Below are 23,583 nucleotides of genomic sequence, written 5' to 3' on the forward strand. Positions count from 1 at the left end.
CCCGAGGGGAAGTGCTTAGGGAAGTTCGCGAGTGCGTGTCTAAAAGCGGAGTGGAACGCAGCCATAGGTTTGTGGACTTAACGGACACGCGCACACAGTAGCCACTGTAAGTCCACAAGACCGAAAGTGCTATGAAGTGTGCCATTTGGGACAGGGCCTATATTACCAATGATAACGCGACGGAAGCTGCTCAGAGGAAGTAGGCGTGTCCCAAAGGAGCTGCTTCTTTTTCTTTTCGATTTATGGCGGTTGACAAACCAGCTAAAGGTGCATATCTGCCACCTACCGGGTTGTAGTGTGGAATGAAAGAAAGACCTAAATCCTATTAAACAACCCGGTTTCGCTTAAATACCATAGAAGAGCAAATTTACAAAACAATAGAGGCAACAAGATAGATACATAGATAAATAGATAACCCCCTCCCCTTTTTCCTCCTTTTTAATGTTTTGTTATTCTAGTCTAGTTTAAGTCTTTTTGCTCTAGGTCTCTCTAGTCTTTATTTTGGTTTTGTCTTTTGATTTAGATTGTATTGCTTATTTCTTCTTCTCTCTAGTTCTCTGCAAGGTAGCAGTCTTGTAATATTTCTTTTGTTTATTCTTTTTTTTTTTTTACTTTGCTAGTTCCAGTTATAATGTAGTTCTTTATTTTGTTTCTCTACTCATTTTTGCCTGCTTTATTTTGCTGTTGTCTCTTGTTGTTTTTCATGTTGTCTTGTTGTGTCTTGGTGGTTCCTTGCCCTGCTCCCTGAGATTTGCCAGGCAGCTATAGACTGGTTTAGAGTCTGTGTAAAGTATCAGATCTCTGCTTCATTTAGTGTGCCTTGCTCGGTCTTCACCACCATCTGCTTGGTCCTGTCATGTCCTCATGACACATTTTCCTAACCAATATATAAGCTGATAACATTCTTGAGATTTTTACATCATATGAACGGACCCCGCTCTGTTTAAAATTCCGTTTTCTTAAAAAGAAAGACCTAGTTCAACGCGGAAGTATTTCTGTTTGTATATCGTTTCATTCGCTGCTATACGTAACTAGAAGAATCGCGAAGCGCAGTAAATGGCAAAACTATAGTGTGTTTATGTTTGATAAATGAATAATTATAACACATTGACCTACAAGTTTGCATCAGTACCATAATGAACAGGTCCTACTATTTCGTTCAAATAAGGTGGAAAGATAATACAAATTAAAAGCGGAATCATTTCTGTGGGTCTGTTTGTTTCAGGTTTGAATCAGGTCTAGGGTCCTCACGCGGTACTGAATCCTAACAATAGTACTGTTGAAAGAATTGTCTGCATGAACTCGAGATGGCGCCACTTCATCTCACCAAACACAAGCATTCTGTTTAGAGATTAACAGTCCGTGTGTAAGTTGCATAAACTGCTTAGACTAGTCTTTAAAGTTAATCAACTAATTTGTTTTCTTCAAGACTGCTCATAACTTGTTTAACTCAGTTACCTAAAAAGGTAGTTTGGTATAATTTTACTACGAAAAGTAAGACTGATTACCCCTTGGTTAACTGCTAATTTGTCTAGTTCTTAAACAGTCTTAACATGGTGGCTAAGTTTATGCAATTTTAAGTAGTGAGCACTCGATAGCAGTGCAGTTAATATCAGCAAATGTTGATCTTTGATCAGTAGTAGCTAAAATTATTACTGTCCAAATTACTGGTTTAAGTGATACTCAAGATCAGTGTTTTCCATCCCTCTTCACCAACAGATTACACATTTACACATTACAGCACCCACAGTAGGCTACTACACATGTAGGATGTCCGAGCCATCCATTTTAGGTTTATTCAGGTGTGTTTGATTAGGAATAGGAAGAGATAAATTCGTACTATTGGCGTTTGGGCTCAAGATGCTTTTGTGACTTTCATTCAACACAGAGCAGCTGTTCCTATTGGCTTTTCCCGTGTGACGTCATGATAAAGTTGCGTTTCTTTCGCGTCGCGTCTTGTGTGGAGTTGAAGGAGAGTAAGTGTTCATCACTCGATTCTTTGCGCGCTTCTGTGAAAATATTTGAACAAAAGAGGCGCTCATTTCAGCGGATCCCATGTGTTTGGACGGGCCGAAAACTTTTGTTTAAAGGTGGTGAGTTTTATTTTTGTGAATCACTTTATATAAAATGCATTGCGAATGAACAACTTAGATTAAATATTACTATTCTGTACATGCTGTTGCACGGACTAAAGCGGCACTTAATGTAATTAAATATTTGAGATAAAATAGATCGGACTTAATCTTAGATGAATAGGAATTATAGGGAAATTTTGACATATTTTCAAGTGCCATTAATGATCTTTAAAGTGATGATCACATACGTCTTAAAGATTTATAAGAAAATAACACAGTTATTTGTGTGTTTTAATATGTCTCGTTTGGTTGATGTGTTTATCTCAGACATACACTGTATCACATCAGTCAGTGATGCTGCGGAAAGTCTTGTGAACCCTGAGAGAGAGAAAGTGAGAGAAAGTGCGTGGCCCCTGCTGAGTGTGTCTGTCAGTGTTTTGTCCTTCTGTTCATGCTCATGTGACTCATGATGAGCCTCTGGATGAGCTGCTCTTAACATCTTCTCATTTAAACACACAGTTAAGGTGAAATATCACAAATTACACCAGCGTACAGCCCCACGTCTGACAGTAGTGCTCTATGAAGTGTGTGCCACTACTGAAGCAGATTCTTCTTAAACTCAAGATGAGCAGCTGTATGCATTATATTTCTCAGAATACCTTTGGGTCAGCTAGTAATTGTGAGAGACCGTGCATGTGGAGGGACTGCTGATTCAATTAAAGGGTTAGTTCACCCAAAGATGAAAATTCTGTTATTAATTACTTACCCTCATGTTGTTCCACACCTGTAAGTCCTTCGTTCATCTTCGGAACACAAATTAATATATTTTTGATCAAATCCGATGGCTCAGTGAGGCCTCCATTGACAGCAAGATAACTTTGGCCATTTGATACACACTCCGAACCACTGTTTCGAAACAAAAGATTTGTAAAGCTTTGAAGCTTCATGAAGCAGTGTTTTGAAATCGTCCATTGTTGAATAAAGTCGTTTTTGGTTGAACTAACCCTTTAATAGCTGCTTCCTGCTATGTTGACAGGGTCTTTTAAAGGTAGGGTATAGGCAATGTTTTTCATACAACACTTTTTGTTATGGTTGAAACTTTCTACACATCCTGATAGCAATCAATAATAGAAGTGGTCTAAATATTTTAAAATGTACATATATCTTCTATGGAAGTCTCAGGACCAAAAAATGTTCGTCCAATCATTGCTTTCGGTCCAAATACAATAATACGATGTCCTACCTGCCCGTAAACCTATGTATTTCCATACCTCCGCTCACCCTGCTTGCGCAGACATCACACATCATCATCAGCACGTTTCATAAGGCTATGCAGAGCTGTAGACACACAGTCAGTGAGCAGCAAAAACAAACACTGGCCACCTTTTACAGTTCCTCCTGAACCAAAACAACGAGCTTATGCTGCATTCACGCCATGTCATACGAGATGGCAACCCGTGACATTCTACACGGAGCTGTTCACGTCCTTGGACTCGGAATTATGCTTTTCTATGGCAACACTATCAATAGAGAAATTAATCTGCAGCAGTCAGGTGGTACAAGCCAGAGCTCTGTAAGTTTACACTCATTAAGTTGTAAATTTTTACATTCATTATTATTGTGATGTTATGTGCTTTGAGACATGAGGTAATTTAACGGTGTCTCTGGTCTCGTAACGCTTTGCAGACTCTGTTGTGTACGTTCATGTGTTTTGGAGGAGGCATGGCTTTGGAGATGCTCTGAAGGGAGGGTGGGATCCTATGCTTTCAAAGTTAACTTGATATTGCTAGCCCCTCCGAAATTGCCTAACCTAACTTTAAGTAGCAGTGTGTCTCTTCTATGATGTATGTTACTGTGCTGTGATTCTGACTGTATGAATATCATATTACTTGTCTGTTTCTTAAAGCAAGCTCCATGCTCCATCTGCTTGCAATAAAAACAGCATTATTCCTATCATAATTACAGGGTTTTTCATAGACCAATGTTTCTGAGAGACAAAAATAAGTAGCTGAGAAAATTTCACATCCTTCGGCTGCACAGCTGTACGTGGATTGCTTTCTCCTCACACATGCTGTGAAACGGTGGACGATTCTCAGTTGATGAGAATCGTCTGAGAGTCTCGTGGAGATGCACAGTAATGCTTGAACAAGTCACACTGAGGCACTGAGACATGCAGTTAATTTTGAGTCAAACTCTAGGCTCAGATCCAGATCAGTTTTATTTTCTGTTGTTTTTGTTCAGTGCCACGGAAGTCTTGTTGTTACTAAGAAAAAGAATGAACATAAATGTGTTTGTTTCCTGCTGAAAGGGGACAATCGTTTGGAGTAGAACTGAGACGTGTTGATTGACAGGGACATGTGTGTGTTTATTAGCCAATTTGAAAAAAAAAAAGGCCGTAACATCAGAGACATACAAAGATAAGCCCTCTATTCCAAAACCCCAGTGCTATGATGACCTTAGTCTGCTTTATGGTGCATTTGAGCTTTTGTGAATTCTTACACTTCACTAATCTTGTACATGAAAAATCTTTTAAGTGACATTCACTTTGTCCATTGAGATGTTTTCATCCAAAACCTAAACATTACCATGACATGTTAAAATGTATGGGGGTAGAATTGTAGCAAAATTCCAAATAAATAGATTATGATCCACAAATAAATGTAAAGATATTCACAAAAAATAATCATATGCACAAATTAATAGAATGAGATCCACAAATATATGTTAGGAGTTTCACAAAAAATAATTAAATTCACAAATAAATAAAATGAGATTTGCTAATAAAAAACATATTCACAAATATGTTTTTATATCACAAGCACAACTCTGCCTGCATTTATTTGTGAATCACCACCTGTACATTTGTGAATTGCTTTCTGTGCATTTGTGGATTGCTGCACGCATTTGTGGATCTCTTCCTGTGCATTTGTGAATCACCTCATGCATTTGTGGATTCTGAAACAATTCTAGCATCATGACTGTAGACAAATCCACAAATAGGTCGACTCCACCCACCGACTACTCAAGCCAATCAGATAACGGCCACGTTGCGCTGACCAATCACAGCACACTCTCGCTACAACCAATCACGTTTTGCTTTACAATCGGGGTGGGAACAAACTCTGAAAGGAGCTCTGTACTATTCCACCATGGGCGCATCATTCGAATTGAGCTGAAGTGCTGTTTGTGTGATAAAAACACCCCATTTACAAAATGTAACAGACTTTATTGTGATTAATCTTTTAATTTGTTTTGTACATATTTTTGTGGGTGTAATTATATATAAGGTCTGCATTATCCGTCTTTCAAAAAGGGAGCTCCTATTTTGACGGGTATTATGGTTCACTCAGGTGTTACAGATCACTGCAGTAATGACAAAGAATATACACTAACACCGGCGCCCAGCAGCAGCCCTGCGTTTCTGCCATTTTGGCGTAAAAGCGACTCGACAGTCCACTAGTTTCTATGGCAATATCAGCTGCTTTGTTAAAAAAAAAAAGTACATTAAAGCTAAAATCCAACCTGAATGATGACAACACAGAATAAAATACTATCACTAGTGATCATCAAGTCCTTTTAACAGTTCATTTTACAGACTTTGTGTTTAAGTCTTCCACTTTTTTCACAAAACCTTTGCTCTCTAGAAACCCAGTCAGTTTGGGTTAAAATTCTTTGAAGTTCAAGTATTAGCATTATAAACACTGAATAATACCAACATATAAAATTAATTTAAGGACATGCGGCGCGGCGCGGCGCGGCGCGGCGCGATGCAGCAAATAGAAGGCATTATCATTATAAACAAACGGATTACATTATTAGTGTACATGTAAATGCAGCTATACTGTCTACAAGCGGCACGGTGAGAAACGACGAGTCAGTGGCAGTAAACGGATGTCCCGTTCTACAGTAGCTATAATACCACACTTGCACAATACCATGTATAATACCAAATATGAGCCTGAATGACCATCAGTGATGTAGGCTACCAGTACGAGCCTCGGCATAACTGCAGCTATGGTTTTGGATAATGCAAATAAAGAGGTTGCAATGCTGAAAAATACATTTTTGTATTTATTTTGGATGCTGTAAATAACTTTTACAATAAAAAAACGATTAAGTCTGATTCATCTGAAATATTTGCGTGATCAAGTGTTTGACTGCTGGACATTTTACTTTTAAATGAAATGCATAATCTATAGGCTATTTAATTCAATAACCTGTCACATTTAAAAAGTCTATATCTTCTCTACGAACAATGGTAACGTTAAAACGTTTAATTAATGTTTAAAGTATTATTTAAGGGCCTGTTAATGTTTAATAGCTGGTTTGCTTCTCATATCCGTCGATGTTTGATTGATAAACTGGGAAATGCTGTTGTTATGTGACGACAGTTTAATCTATTTTGCAAACTCGCACGTTTATCACAAGGTTAAATCCAGTTAGATAAGTTAATAGCTAATTATTGAGGCTTTCTGTTCAGTCTTGAATAACTTGACGCTTTCATTACTGTACCATTGTTTAAGAACCCTCTACTTCCTTTCTAAGCCAATGCAGGACAAGTCCGCCCCTGATTGTAAAGCAAAATGTGATTGTAGCGAAAGTATGCTGTGATTGGTCATCACTCTTACCATGATCTGTCTGAAAACTCGATTCTGATGGGCTAGAAGGTGTACGTTAAAACCGTTGAATGCACAGGTAGCTTCAGTCAGTTTAATCATGGTTCTAAAGGAATGCTCTGCCTTCACTGTAGCCCACATATACAGACAGTAAAGAGGCAGTCACATACACTTTTACTTCCTTTCATTTCCATTCAATACACATGTGAATGTGGGAGAATGGAAACATAAGCTCATGCGAAGAAGTTTCGTATTTTGCAGCATTCCAAAGTGAGACCAACAGAAAACTGATACATCACCGTGTAATGTCTTAAAAAGTATTTAAAAAGAACACAAACTTTAAGGAAAGTGGAGTAGCTTATACATTTTACATTTATTATTATTTGTTATATGTTTAATTTATGTTTTTTAAAAAAACACTTGAGCATGATGTCATATCACAACTGTTGCAGTGTTTGAAGAATTTACTCGCACAGAAAAGCCTTGTTCAGACTGTACATATATGATCGTATTTAACAAGTGTGAACAGCAAAGAATCACATGAAATGTAATTTTTTTACAAATCCATTTTATGCTACATTAAAATGTGGTTTGAAATCCTTTTCAAATCACATTTCTGGAAATCCGTTTCAGTCTGACCACTCTGATTGAATTTCACATTGCTGCCTATGTTACTTTCTCATGTCAAGTAAAATGTAAAATGGCAGTTGTCCTAGGAAGCAAGGTTGTGTTGTTGTGAAGTGCAGGTAGAGAGGAAAATTGCAATTTACTGCTAGTCAGCACACCTCTTTGAATTTTTGATTTTTGCCTTTATTGTGATAGGATAGTATAGAGTGGACAGGAAGGGAGGTGGGAGAAATAGCGGGTGGACGGGATCGGGAAAGGTCCACGAGCCAGGACTCGAACTCGGGTCGCCCGAAGCACAACAGCGCTATATGTCGGAACGCTGCCCCCAAGGCTATCGGTGCCACCTAACTCTTCAAGTACTTCTTCTCAAGAGAGTCGTTTATCATTTCTAGTAATGTTATGGTATTGCCGTACATATTGTTAGTCTTCATCCATAAACCAGATACAAAGCTTCATACATAGACGTGTCCACATTAAAATTTCAAATAAACTATTTAGATATATCACACTCCTTTCCACCAGATTTCAGAATATGTCAATTATATCCTCTTCCCCCGCACAGATGAAAAGTGTAATGTTATATTTCTCCCTCGAGTGTTTGAGGGCTCTTTAAGTGGCACTAGACATGTATGAATCTGGTAGACACAACACTCATTTCCTGCCCCGTATGCCCCCACTTCACCCACTTCACCCCACATGTCTGCAGGGCTTAATGGGCAAAGCTGATCACATGATCAACGGAACATTGGCCTAAAGGATCAAACTCACTTCACAGCAGCAACACCTGTGAACATTAAAATATACTGAATTAATTCTTGAATGCGCAGCTCCAGAAGAATGAAACAGATGCAGTGTGATTTCTGTTGTCACTGCGCTGCTCTTAACATCTGTTTCCATCAACTGTGCTAGAGACAGTTTAGAGATGACTACACACTTTGCATGTAGTCCTTCATAACCCCTGAGTAGTGCTGCTCTCTCAATACCTCTCTGACCTCTCAATGACCTCACTGACCATGCACTTCAACTAGACTGTTGCAGGGTTTTTGCTATTTTTTGATGGGATTGTGGGGTCATATTATCAGCAGGCAGGTTATGCTCATCACAGTTTTCGTCAAAAGTTTTGAATTCACTCAGTGAGCCCTTTGTCTTTCACATATACACAAATACACATAATTTTGTATTTACCATGTAATCCACAAATGCATGCCAAACTGACTGCCTAAGCGTGGTAAAGTATTAGTTTTGTGAATTGGTTGTGTCCTCCGTTTCATAAATGTACACAAATGTGCTTTTTGATAACTTTTTAGACATATGACTTTTATTCAGAAATATAACTTACTTGTTACGAAACATGGACGCCATTTGTAATGCCAAAATTGCTGTTTCAAAATTCTACAAACTCTCCCATAATACAAATATATTTGAGTCTGTGACTGATGGAGACCTTCATCCACATCACTGGAGAAAACCTCCTTTATATTGTAATACCATATAAATACATTTGCAATCCATGCTTATGAATTTGGGGGCAAAAGCACCACTCCATCAATTAGACCATGTATGAGACAAATAATTGTGCAAATTACTACTAAACACTGCCAATGTATAGCTGTAAAATACTATGTCTTCATGGAAGTCTGGACAAAAATATTTATATCCTGCAAGACTTTGTGTAATGTCATTGCTGTTTTCATGTTTATTAATGTTTGTTTATGCAGGGGTAATCAGATAATTACTTTACAAATGACTTTTTATTTAACTCTTGAAACTCTTGAAAAAGCATTTTTTAAATAACAATTATTAAATTATAAAGCCCAGACTGAGAAATTAATTATGGACTATAATACACTAACAGTTAACATACACTAAAGTTTGTCTGGAGCTGCCAATAATAATCAAAGTACATTTCATATAGAGTTAATTGTGCATTCAGATACATTTAATATGATTATCACAGAGTTTGTGAATGATTAATTGTAAATGAAAGCTGTGACCGTTGAGTGCATTAAGTGTCCAACATTCCACACGTTGTTCACTTAATTAATTAAGTTCAGTTAATTAATTGCCTCATCTGGGTGTTTGAAGTGCACTTTTTATTTTCGGAATTTTTAGTGTGAACACGCTACTACTCATACTATTTATACTACCAAAAAAAAAAAAAAAAAATGCCTGCATATGTGACTTCAAAATCTAAGTTGTATGTATGTGGTGGGTCACTGGTAGGACTCTTGCTTTTGACACAAGCGGTGCTGATTAAAAAAAAAAAAGAACTCAGTATGTGTATGCAAATAATTGTTTTACGCTAACTAGATCAGTGAGTGAGCCTCAGAGCAAGGTGGAATGACTTCATAGATTCTATGGCTTATTGGCATGACTTGACAGAGTTTGGGTTTCACAGTGTTCAAGGCTGTAGGAATCCCCCCACAGGCGCCTGCAGTGTACGGCCGTCTCGGACCACAGCAACACTCCTGTTTATGCACTGCCACAGTTGTTGAGAGCTTTGTGAGTGCAGCTGTGTTGCATTAGCTCAGTGAAACTGATGTTTGCCAGCGCTGGTACTCCCATTAACCTCCTGCAAACACACCATCAATGAGCCCTGCTCTCATAGAGCACTACTTATAGGTCAGCATACACCCCCATTACAGATACAACACACAAAGTCCTGCCTTGCAGCCAGATTCTTAATATACAATAGTGACACTAAATCAGCACAAACATTTTAATGCTCATAAAATACATTGATAACATGAACCTTCTTTGACTACTGCGGATCTTTGCTCCCCATGCATCACCTTTATGGTCATCTTAGAGAGATTGATGTGTAGCTTGTAGCTGGAATGAACTGCTGCCTGTTATTCCTGTGAAACTTTAGGGATGGACCCTGAGTTGGATCTAATTCATCAACTAGGGGTCTAAACTTAAAAACAGTTGAGAGCCCTCTACAAAATGATAAATGCCCTTTCAGACCCAGATTCTGGCTGCCCTTTAATATAGTGAAGTACAGTGGTGGTCTGAAGGATTTTCCACACTTTCTCTAGTGTTGTTTCCCCTGCTGATTCAGTCTTAGTGACAGAGTCTCTAACAGACAGGTGTCTTTTTTCTGTGCTGTTCTTCCAGGATTTCAGTTCATCTGGACTCCTCACTGATAGTCATCTGTCTTAAGCAAACTCCATTATTGACCATCATTAAGTGCCTGGCATACACTCTAAAGTTTGGAATTTTTTTTCTTTATGTTTTTGAAAGAAGTCTCTTCTGCTCACCAAGGCTGCATTATCTTGATCAAAAATACAGTGAAACAGTAATATTGTGAAATATTATTACAATTTAAAATAACTATTTTATGTTTTAATATATTTTAAATGTAATTTATTTCTGTGATCAAAGATGAATTTTCAGCATCATTACTCCAGTCTTCAGTTTCACATGATCCTTCACAAATCTAATTTGCTGATTTGCTGCAGTTATTATTGATCAGTTATTATTGGTGCTTAATTATTATGAATGGTTCTTATTATTATCAATATGAAAACAGTTTTTGCTGCTTAATATTTGTGGTTTATATTGTGGAAACCCTGACAGGTTTTTATTTCAGTTCAGTGAACAAAAGTTCAATGAAAAGTTTAACAAACAGCATTTTTTTAAAATAGAAATCATTTGTAACATTATAAATGTCTTTACTGTCACTTTTGACTAATTTTGCATCCTTGCTGAATATGAGTATTATTTTCTTTCAGTTTGCGCAAAAATATGAAGCAGCATAACTGTTTTTATCATTGATAATAATCAGAAATATTTCTTGAGCATCAAGTCATATTAGAATGATTTCTGAAGGATCATGTGAAACTGAAGACTGGAGTAATGATGTTGAAATTCAGCTTTGATCACAGGAATAAATTACATTTTACAATATATTCACATAGAAAACTATGGAAGCTTGTTTCCGCCACTGAATAAAAAACAAAAAAGGTAGTTGCAACTTTTTATCTCACAATTCTGACTTATTTTCTCACAATTGCGAGTTATAAAGTCAGAATTGTGGGATATAAGTCAGTCTTTTTTTCCTCAGAATTGGACTTTATAATTCACAATTGCACTATGGGAAGAAGAATGTTCTGCTGGGAAACCTTGCAATCTGCTGGGAAATCCTGCCATCCATGTGGATGTTATTTTGACATGTACCACCTACCTAAGCGTTGTTGCAGACCATGTACACCCTTTCATGGAAACGGTATTCCCTGGTGGCTGTGGCCTCTTTCAGCAGGATAATGCGCCCTGCCACAAAGCAAAAATGGTTCAGGAATGGTTTGAGGAGCACAACAACGAGACCAAAAACATTAAGTTTTTCCCCCCACTTTAAATGAAACACCCCCTCATCTCAAACAAACAAATACAAGAGGTCCACATCACACCTATTTTCCATTTCTCCTCTTGTCAGTGTGCATTAGAGAGTCTGCAGATGAGAGATGGAAATTTGAAGATATTTGAGTCTAGAGACAGAATGACCTAGTCTGTACGAATTTTTTATTTTTAAAAGGTCTTTTATTCATTTTCCACTTTTAAGCGTCTTTTTTTTTTTTTTTTGGTGCACACTACATCCACAATATCAACAACAACATCTCAATCCTCAGACCAGTCTTTGAGGATCGGCTCTCTGTCAGGCCTGCCACAGGACGTGATGAAGTGTCTCTGTGCACATGTGACTGGCCACCGCTTTGTGTCTCTGCAGGGTGCTAACAGAGCGTTCCCTCTCCTGGATCTCTCACGGACCCTGAATTTGTTGTGAAATGCAGAATATGCCCATCTGGATGGCATTTGGCAACTATACTCTACATCCAGGCATGAACTGGGTTGTGCATGAATAATTGACTAGTACTAGAGTACTTGTTCTTAAACTCGCTTGTTGACCAACAAATTCAAACTGTGCAAACATTACTTTTTCTGTGGTACAATGACATTTATTACTGTTGAATCCATTAACTAAATCTCCTAGTTCAGTGTAAACATATATGGTGTGTAGCTATAAGCAGTTTTTCCTATACTTATTTCATCCGTTATTTTTGTAAAGTATGTGAGCATCTGTACTGTGATGCGACTGCTGTTGACAAACACTCCATCAGTCACAATTTGATAATGTAGTCAGAATGACTTTGGTGTCTGTAAAGCATTCAGTGGTAACACTTTAGAATACTGTTCCGTCGTTAATGAATAACTACACAGGAACAAATAAGTAACGCATTATTAACACTATCAACTAACAAGAAACTCTGATTAACCAATTAGTAAGGAACAGTGCTCAGTTGTAATCTTTTGTGGTTTTGTAAGGTCTTGGATAGTAATGACAGGAGTGTTACTACATCCTTCTAAAGGAACTACTAATTATTTGGATCAGTATTCTAAAGTGAAGATCATGGTAACCCACTAGTAATTACTTAAGTGTTACCAAATCCATCAAAAGGAATTACTATACCAAACTGTACAAAAATGTACAAAACCCTCAAAAGATTACAATGACTTCAGTAGTTACTAAAGAGTTATTATGTTTCTCACTTTAGAATACTGATCCAAATAATTAGTAATTCCTTCTGAAGGATTTGGTAATACTTCAGTCATTACTAGTGGGTTACCATGACCTTCACTTTAGAATTAATTATAGATTATGCATTATTTATGTTAATTATGAACCTGTATATAGTAGTTCTTAGTAGTTCTCTGGGAGGTATGAAAAAAATAGTAGTTACTGATTAGCTAATAGTGAACTACCACCTTCAACTGAGCGCTATTACTTATTAATTCATTAATCAGAGTTTCTTGTTAGTTAATAGTAGTTACTAGAGTGTTAATAATGCATTACTCATTTATTCTCGTGTAGTTATTCATTAATGAAGGAACAGTATTCTAAAGTGTTACCCATTCAGCCGGTTATTGTGAAGGGTTCAGCACAAGACATTTAAGTATGAGAGTATTGAAAACACTGATAGTCAGCGAAACATGTTGGGTTTTTATTCAAAAGTTTTGCATTGTTTAATGTGACTTACGCAGAAAATCGTTTTATGTGAATGTTATGAGCATATAAAGTGTTTCCAGGCAGGATTTCTTAAGTGCATAATTTAAGTATAATTTTACATGAAAATGGATGGATTCCAGGGTCCCTGTCCTACAGAGTTCTCTGCTTGCGGTGTTACGATGCATGCATATATACTGTATGTGCATAATTAATTAAATGCAAGTATATAATACTGTATAAAGATAAATTAAGATGAGGATATGATGCCATTTCTATGGTGGCCCCTTAATGATTTCATTTTCTTTTCCATTGGATGGGATGCCAGCAGTATTTAAACTACCAATTCAGTCAGGACCACTATCGTCAAAGATGATTAACAATTAGCATACAGTTTGGATTGGCTGTATGGTTCTGTTCTGGGTAAGAACTCCCTGCCCATCCATGCAGCCTAGCATGGATAAGAGCAGGGAGAGCAGCAATAACCCACCTTGGGTAAACAGAACAGAACCAACATAAATGTATTGCAGATGTCATTAATGTACAACATAATTCGATAAATTAGCCAATTTCGAAGGGGAATCAGAAGTCCTGACTGGACGAGAGGAGGAGCTGGGGATGGAGGAGGGTAATTAGCTCCTGAGCAATGCCATGAGCTGCTGATAATACTGATGGACCTTATATGGATGCTGTAATAGGTATTCCTGTAGGTAGATGGGGATCAGCCGAGAGTCAGCTGATGCAAGCTTGACTGATGTGACCTGCCAGAACTAACGCTATGCTTGATATTTACCCAAGAATTGGCAAAAATCTCTAAATACATAGTGATAGAGCACTAAGCAGCACAACAAGAAATGCAGATTTTGTTACAGTATTTGAAAAAGGTCAGTATAATGAGGAAATGAAAAAATCACAAGCAGTCCTATCTGGACAGGATTTGATTTCCCACATGCTGGACCCACAGAGGTTAAAGGGTTACTTTACCCAAAAATGAAAATTCTGTCATTAATAACTCACCCTCATTCGTTCCAAACCCGTAATACTTTCGTTCATCTTCGAAACACAAATGAAGATCTTTTTGATAAAATCTGAGAGCTTTCTTTCCCTCCATAGACAGCTACGTGACTAGCAATTTGATTCTTTAAAAAGTTCATAAAGAGATTGTAAAACTAATCCATATGAATTGAGTGGTTTAGTCCAAATTTTCTGAGGAGACTGGATTGCTTTATATGATGAACGGATTTCTTATAGAAGTCTTATAGGTTTGGAATGACATGAGGGTGAGTAATTAATGACAGAATTTTCTCACCCTCAAGTAGTTCCAAACCTGTATGAATTTCTTTGTTCTGCTGAACACAAAGGAAGATATTTGGAAGAATGCCAGTAACCAAAAAGATCTCATCCCCCATTGACTACCATAGTATTTATTTTTCCTACTATGGTAGTAAATATGTTTAGAACTACTTGAGGGTGAGTAAATGAAGACAGAATTTTCATTTTTGGGTGAACTATTCCTTTAATTTGCTCCATGAGGTGTGAGAAAAACACAGACATGTTTCATTTAGATGAAAAACTGTATTTGGTTTTGTGGATGCTGCTGCTCCACAGGCTGATGAACCCATAACACAGCAGACACTGGACGGCTGTAAGGGACTGTAAATGTGCCCAAGTTAATCACTCGAAATTTATTCCAAAAATTCAACTTTATTTTTCCAGTTATTTCCTAGAATGTTGCAGATCTGCTGTATAAACTATTTATTTGAACCAAAGACATTTTAAATTAAACTTGCTGTAGAATTTTGACAAATGTTTTTACTTTTCTTGAAATGTTTCAGTGATACAGGTCATTAATATTATGATTACAATTGAAAATGAATCTCTTGTGATGTGTGTATGTGATGAGAGAATTCAAACTATATTTGGTGTGTTTTGTGTTTGTATGAAGGTGTTTCCAGTAATGATGTCATCCTGTAGTCCTCTTCTATTGGCTGTGTCATGCTGTTTGATTGCTCTGACATCATCACTCAACCTGGACGACCCTAATGTCTGCAGTCACTGGGAGAGGTGAGACACACACACACACACACACACACACACACACACACACACACACACACACACACACACACACACACACACACACACACGTCTTCTGTCTCTTTTGTAGTAACAGAAGCTCTGTCTCTGTTGTCAGATTGTGTTGGATCAGATTCTGGTGTTTTGCCGATATAAGTGCAAACTGAGCACAACAAGACTGTTGTCAGAAAAATAACTTACCTGTTCATTGTGGACATTTGATAGTGATATTAGTAGTAGAGAATTAGTAGTTATCTTGTAAAACAGTCTCTGCCTGTTATAGTGCTAAATTAAAAAATGTTGCTAGTGAAGCCCATTACTTGCAGTCACTGTTCTCATGCATTTTGCTTCCTTTTTTTTTTCCATAGCAGAGTTTGAACTTGAGTCTGACATGACCAATATAGAGGAAGTGACCCTAATAAGCCAACATGGTTTTCAGGCAGAATGTATGAAAGAAATGATTTGTTTTACAGCAGATGCACAATTTTTACTTTCATTTTACTTTTACATTTACATTTAATCATTTAGCAGACACTTTTATCCAAAGCGACTTACAAATTAGGAGGACAACAGAAGCAATCAAATCAGCAATAGGGAAACAATATGCAAGTGCTGTGACTAGTTCCAATTAGTCTAGCACTTTTTATTTGGGGGTGATCAATTGTTTAGTTCTTAAGTTAATTATGACTAAGTGTTGCTAAGTCCTGTTTGCAGTTGAATACATTAATACAATAATTAAATTATTGCATTACTGTAGAAGTAAAAGAGATGAATTTGGAGGTCAATGCTCACTTTTTTTCTGTTAACATGTGTTTAAGAAAACATGTAAAACCTACATTTGAGTGGGTTTAATAGGATCACTTCCTACTGATAAATACTGAAAAAGACTGTCGGACTATTGCACTTATAGTCCTCTCTTCTTCTGCATTTTGTAACAAGCACAAATAACTGCTTATTTTAGAGGATCTTCTTTTTAATAGGCAAGTTCCTTCAGCTCAGAGGAGTCAATACAAATACAGACAAATACAAACACGCACACACACACACACACACACACACACACACACACACACACACACACACACACACACACACACTGTGTTAACAGGCAGAAGATGTGCGTGGCCAAATTAAGGAATGGCTCGGAAATCCATTAAAGCAGATTGAAAAGAACAAAGATGGAGTTTTCTTTCCCAGCTAGATTTACTTTCACTCAGTAATGTGTGGGAACAGCTGTGCGATGTGGAAGAGTTTCCTAAACCAGAGAATGTGTGACCGTACGGCCAAACGTGTCTAAAATTTGTGTGTAAGATTTCTCAGCACATTCACATAGTCCTGGGTGTTTACTGTACTTATACTGCTGCAGAATACATTATAAGTATGTTAATTCATTATACTGTAGCACTCACAATAGATTCAAATAAGAACACTTTAACTGGACGGATAGCTATTGCTATTTACAATTATATTCCTCATTTATACACAAGTAAAGCTCTTTGTACTTTACACAGCCGACAGGCAATGTTCCAAAAGAAACAAAAGAGCTTTTGTCACTATTAACTGTTTTACTGGAGGAGCAGGAATTTTTGGTGCTGTTATGAATATCTTAAAGATGCCCCACAAATACCCAGACAGGTGTCTAGAGAACTAGCTAAGAGCTGGTTTAAAGTAAACAGTTTGCTTTACTGATTTGTTTTCTACATATATTTTGTAGCAGTAGTAGTAGCCCACACACATTGAACATGTGACACTCTGTCTGTAGTTTGTCAGCAACTTCATTTTCATACACAAATAACTGCACATAACTGCTGTTCTCATTAGCCATTAGTGCTGGAGTAATAGGACCACACACACTTATATCAGAGACACGGTCTTCATTTGTATGTGTGTGTGTGTGTGTGTGTGTGTGTGTGTGTATGTGTGTGTGTCTTCTTCAGTTACTCAGTGACCGTGCAGGAGTCATACGCTCACCCGTTTGATCAGATTTACTACACCAGCTGCACGGACATCCTCAACTGGTTCAAATGCACTCAGCACAGGTGTGTGGGGTTTATAACACTTAGATTTCATAGTTTATAAAGGTTTTGTAGAACCATTTTACAAATTTTGTATCAAATTCAGGATAACACTTTACAATAAGGTTCATAGTTAACATTAGTTAACTACATTAGTTAACATGAACTAATAATGAACTGCACTTCTACTACATCTTTGTTAATGTTAATTTCAACATTTACTAATACATTATTAAAATGAAGAGTTGAATTCGTTAACATTAGTTAATGCACTGTGAAGTAACATGAACAAACTATGAACAGCTGTATTTCTATCAACTAACATCAACAAAGATTAACAAATACAGACCAATGAATTGCTGATGGTTAGTTCATGTTAGTTAATACATTAACTAATGTTAACAAATGAACATTATTGTGAAGTGTTACCAAATTCGGTAATATATAAATGATTATAGATAAATGCATTCTTAATATGAGAAATTCTGTAGTTTTTCCTCTCTGTTTTAGGGTGAGCTACAGGACGGCCTACCGCAGGGGGGAGAAGACGATGCATCGCCGCAAGTCTCAGTGCTGCCCAGGCTTCTATGAAAGCAGAGATATATGTGTTCGTGAGTATTATACTTTTAACCTGTAGAAGCTCTAAAGCACTTTTAATACTGTAGACTCTGAAACCACAGCTGATCAGAAGATTAGATGATAGATAGATAGATAGATAGATAGATAGATAGATAGATAGATAGATAGCAGTGCATCAGCTCAAAGACACTTTTATTGGTCCTGAAAGAGTCTTTTGTGTTTACAGTAACAGTAATCACATGCTGTCTCTCCACATCACTGAGTTACTGTTAATCTCAGGGAAACTTTAACTTTCTTCTGTGATTCATGATAATTTCTCCTGCATTATAACGTCTTCTTGCTCACAGATATTAAGTCTGTTTGCTGAATTATGTTAACATACCCTCAAAGGTACTTACCACTGAAACTAATTTCATATCAAATCCTGAAGAGCAGGATTTGGGGCCAATGAAATTTCCCAGTGGACTAGGATCACAGTCTGTGTCTGTGTATCTGATGGGGTTTTATGTGGTTTCCACTCATGTTTGTTTGCTGCTCTGCTCATAGAAGGACTGAAACCTGACCTGACTCTCTCTTGTTTTCGCTGTAGCCCACTGTGCTGAGAAATGTGTGCATGGCCGTTGTGTGGCCCCCAACACCTGTCAGTGTGAGCCAGGCTGGGGAGGGGCCGACTGCTCCAGTGGTGAGTTCTGCAGCTGTGCCTGTCTGTCTCTCTCTCTCTCTCACACACATTCTCTCTTCTAGTCTCTTGTCCATTACCCTAAACTGGATTTTAACGTGTCTTCAAGCACAAATCTATGACAGACGACATCCAGAATGCTATTTGAGCTTTTGCTGCTTGGTGTACAAAATCACTCTTGACACATTATCTTTATAAACTTTTTCCACTTTGAACAAATGAACACATCTCAGCCTATTAATGATTATTAGTTTTTGGACATTAGTTTTTAAATATATTAGCTCTGTGATTTTTTTTTTTAATGGATGATGAATTTTTTCAGATGTAGGGCCAAATTTACTAAACAGGGCAAATTAGTGTGAGAGCACAATTCCAAAAAAGCGCAGATGGGTGTGGAAAGTCTACTGTTGACATGCAAATTAAAGGACACAGACGCAGCCGGATCATTTCCATAATGACCAACACAATCTACCAAGAGCAGCTCAAATTAGCATCTGGTTTAAGACATGCTTTTTTTGGCGGTAAATAATGGCGCCAATGCCAGTAAATTGACTTGTGCAAACCTTAGTAAATCGCCTTGCATGATTCATTAAAATACTCTCCTCCTATAAATTTTGCTTCTGAAAGGGAAACTCCTGCAAATGCACATGCAATAAGGTCAGCCGCAAAAATAACTGTGTCTACGCCTTTTCAGCGCAGATTTTTCACTGTGTGTCTTTTGTAAATCCTGACAGTAGTTTTTTAACAGCAAAAGAGGGTTTGCGCTGGCGCAAGCTGTTAGTAAATCTGGCCCGTAGTGTCTCAGTAAGATTATCTGTCTCTGATTTTGTAGACGCTTGTATTTGAAACATTTATTCATCACAGATTTTTTTGAGTAATGTTCCCTGAGGTCCTCTTAAAGGTGCAGTGTGTACATTTTAGTGGCATCTAGCGGTGAGGTTGCGAATCGCAACTAACGGCGCACACCCCTCGCACCCCTCCCTTTCGGAGAAGCTACGGTGGCTGTCTGGCCGACATGAGAAAACAGAGAATAGCTTGTGTATAGCAATAAGGTTTCTTCTTACCTCTAACAAAGAACGGTCTCTGCTTCTAATAAACCAGACGACTACTGCTACTACTACTACTTAGTGCGTATTCAACGTAGTGACGATGCATAACACTTTACGAACGATTTAGAAGAATAACAACATAGTGACGAAATGTGCTCTGTAGAGTGTTTGTCCGTTTAGGGCTGCTGTAGAAACATGTTGGTGCATAATGGCGACTTAACATAGAGGGTGGACCCGCGGCAGATGAGATAGAAGTGATTCATTCTAAGGTAATAAAAACATAATGATTCATTATGTAAGGTGTTTATGTACCACTGAAAACATAGTTATGTATATTATATTGCATTTCTGTCAATAGACTTCCCAAATTTTACACATTGCACCTTTAATAATGTTAGTAAGAATTTTTTTTATCAAAGTAGACATAATTTCGAAATAAATGGCCATTTTCTACCCTGTTTTTGACCCTCTGATTTGAACACTTCATTCTAAGTGCCGTGTCTCCTTTAAGACTTCAGTGTCTGCTATGGGTGGGTAAAATCTTTGCATATTAAATAAGTATTAACACCATTATGATTACAGTTGCTGTGATTATTTAAACATGGAAAGTGTGGATTACATTATCATATTCACATATATAAAGAGGTTAATTTTCACAACCTGTTTTTTGCAGCATTAAGCATCCTAGCCAGTGTTGAATGCACAAATTTAATGCTACACAATGTACAATGTACACATAAATTTAGAGGTTCATTTTGCAGTGTTGAAATTTTCAATTAATTTATCGAGAGTTTTAGTTGGCTAAGAATCTCATTCTGAGTAGAATGACATCTTGTCCCCTTTTCAACACTATCACTTGGGAATAAGGTCTTTAGTGTTCCCTAATTTGCTGAACAGCAAAAAAACAGGCAGACTCCAGACTATGCCTTAGAATATGCTTTAATCACGGCCAGGGGACCTCATATCAATCACAGAGAATCCCACCAGCAAAAAGAATACAACAGTTTATATAGGATAGGAGCATGGCAAAGCATTCTACAATATGATTGGTTCTTCATACAGTATGTCAAACCCTTCTGTTAATAGGTAAAGCAAGATCTGCCCAAATCATGTGTTTATTAGTTTGTTGGTTACTCAATATCATGGGGCTATTATATTTAGATAGTTGTCTAGCTGTCCCTAAGTTATAATCAGATATGATTCAGACACACAAAATGACTTTGGTCCAATTTTTTGGGACATTTAGGTTTCAAAAGCATATAAATGTTATTCCTGCAAGGAAAAAGAAATGTTAGTTATGATTAATTAAAAAATTCCATCACAGTTTCCCCCCTCTGAACATCTCTTACACGATCAAAACAATTTTTTCATGCTTACTTTATTTACATGCTCTTTACTGAATCATCCCATTATAAGTCACTGCTAAATTGTACTTTAATACCACCTGATATCCCTCATAATTTTTTTTATCAAAGTAGACATAATTTCGAAATAAATGGCCATTTTCTACCCTGTTTTTGACCCTCTGATTTGAACACTTCATTCTAAGTGCCGTGTCTCCTTTAAGACTTCAGTGTCTGCTATGGGTGGGTAAAATCTTTGCATATTAAATAAGTATTAACACCATTATGATTACAGTTGCTGTGATTATTTAAACATGGAAAGTTATGCAATGGGCTTTCCCTCGTTGGTGAGGGTGGGCATTACCAACACGCACCTTTGATCGCTCACTTTATGCTGTGTGGGGTTGCTGAGGCTGGTTGGTGTAGTTTAAGTTCAGACACTTGGACCCAGGTGTCACATTCTTCAACCATTTTGCTGATCATTGCGAGATCTTTCCCTAAGATCACAACCGCACATCCACTGGTCCTTATTGGAGGAGAAGTAAACCATTTCCAGGTTGCTGTCACCTGTGAATGCAAACCTTAAGTATCTTTGTTAGTGACAACATGTATTAACTCATCTGCTTATCTGGCCAGTCGTCCTTTTTAGTTTGATCTGTGAAAGTTTCATGTGGGTTGAAGGCTGTCCTGGCTCTTTTTTTTTCCTTTGAGCTTTCATACTTTCATTGCTATCAATACAATGAGCAAGACTTGAACCCATTTTCTGTCATGCACAATTTTGGGTTATATCATTTAATTCACATTCTCACTATTTATCCACCTTGTGGACGATAGGCACTATAAATTTAAATTTTATTCTTAAAAATTAGCCAATTCAACTCTGTTTTCTCTTTTTTTTTTACAAACTGAAACATATTATCATCAGATAATTTCTCAAGCACATCTCACTCAGTAGCATAGGCCTTTTTACCTGGAAAACACTCAACCCACTCTTAACAGTAACAAGACAATATTTTATTCATTTGGAACAGAATCAGTTCAATGAAATCCATCATGCTGCAAAAGGAAAAAGTTAAGTGTGGGGTGGACAGGGCAAGCTTGCTTGCTCTCTGCCTTCCCAAGTTATGCGCTGTTTTATTCCTGCCACAAAAATAAGGCCAGGATATTAAGCCAAATTCATCCATGGCCATTATTTTATTGGGCATATTTTGCCCTGCAGGCCCACTTAATAAATTTAATAAATTTTAGATTGGAATGATTCATTTGATTTGGTGTCTCAGCAAACACCATCTTACCATCTCACGGGTAACACAACTTTGACGACGGCAGAAGCTACTAAATGTAGACACACTGGCATTCCCCTTGCGACAGTGTCTAAACGTTAGGACATTAATTATCAATTGTCTGATGTCAGTCACCATGGGTAAAATAGATTACATAGTTTAGAATAATCATATAGGCCTGCAGCTGAGGGAGCCAATTTTAATTTATCAAATGCAATTTGTCATTCATTGCGCAATTACAATTTTCAAACTTTTTGTTGTAACTCATGAGCTACTTAGAAGATTGTAGTTCTCCACACAATCTTGGATCCATGGACAAATAACATTTATTACCAGTTATTATTCTTATTAAATCCAGAAAATTACCTTTAAACGAAATGGAGTGACCAATATTGTTGCTTTTCTAGCCATAATTTTCTCTTTGGACACCTTGTGCCCTATTTCCCTTTTCTTTGCCAGAGAACTCTACATAGTCTATTTATGCTTTACCCCTAGTTGGTTAATGTAATAGCCCTCACTATGCCAAATCCAGCCAGTTTTAAATGATTGGTGAGTCAAACTCCCACTTCTGTTAATGAACTTCCTTTTCTTTCATTAAGATGTACAGTAGACTGGACTGGTACCTATTGAAAGCAGATTCAGAATGTTAGTTTAACAGAGAATACAAAGAACTGCTGTGAGAACAGTGAATAATCAAAAGGAATCAAGTTAAAATGATAATTAACAGAATTTGATGCAGTCTCTGTAGTGGTCATTGAGATGCAGCACCTGCCCACAAGGGAGGGAATGGAAGTCCTTCTGTGTTCTGAGTGGATCATCAGCCATCTGTTGAATTGGATCATCAGCCAGTGATGGCACTCAAAGGCCTGGTATTTTGGTGTATGTGCTCCGTTCCGTTGTTTCTCTGTCTCTTCTCAGTCTGGCTTTTGATCGATCCTGCCACAAAATTGCATAATGCATGGCAAAATTGTCCATAGGAAAAATCTCAAGTGAAAGTTTCACCTTTTCCTGCACTTAATCAGTCCTCTCCACGCTGACCCCTCTAGAAGTGTCAACTTCCTCTTTCAGAAGGGGAGCTGAAGGCCCATCAGCCTCTTCCTCTTCATCTCTCTGCAGTCATCTTGTCGACCAGACTTCAGTCTATTCACTCCCATTTGTCAATGTGTCAGTCTCTTACTAGGAACTAAAATTACTGTAAGATGTCTGTTAGGTGCCTGTTCAAATCAAAATTTCTATTTAA

General features: G+C 37.4%; 1 protein-coding gene across 2 annotated transcripts in view; it reads left to right on the forward strand.

The window, feature by feature from the left end:
* The first annotated feature begins 1,962 nt into the window (after positions 1–1,962).
* Positions 1,963–23,583, forward strand: part of megf10 (multiple EGF-like-domains 10) — a 62,362-nt gene continuing 40,741 nt past the window's right edge. The window contains exons 1-5 of one of the 2 annotated variants that reach the window (XM_051908808.1): positions 1,963–2,093; positions 15,265–15,383; positions 17,333–17,434; positions 17,921–18,021; positions 18,579–18,671. In XM_051908808.1, coding sequence (XP_051764768.1) covers positions 15,277–15,383; positions 17,333–17,434; positions 17,921–18,021; positions 18,579–18,671 — 403 coding nt within the window. In that variant the 5' untranslated portion in view covers positions 1,963–2,093; positions 15,265–15,276. The remainder of the gene's footprint in view (positions 2,094–15,264; positions 15,384–17,332; positions 17,435–17,920; positions 18,022–18,578; positions 18,672–23,583) is intronic. The other variant, XM_051908810.1, reaches the window with a different exon arrangement.

This window comes from Ctenopharyngodon idella, chromosome 10 (assembly GCF_019924925.1).
Source record: "Ctenopharyngodon idella isolate HZGC_01 chromosome 10, HZGC01, whole genome shotgun sequence".
NCBI lineage: Eukaryota > Metazoa > Chordata > Actinopteri > Cypriniformes > Xenocyprididae > Ctenopharyngodon > Ctenopharyngodon idella.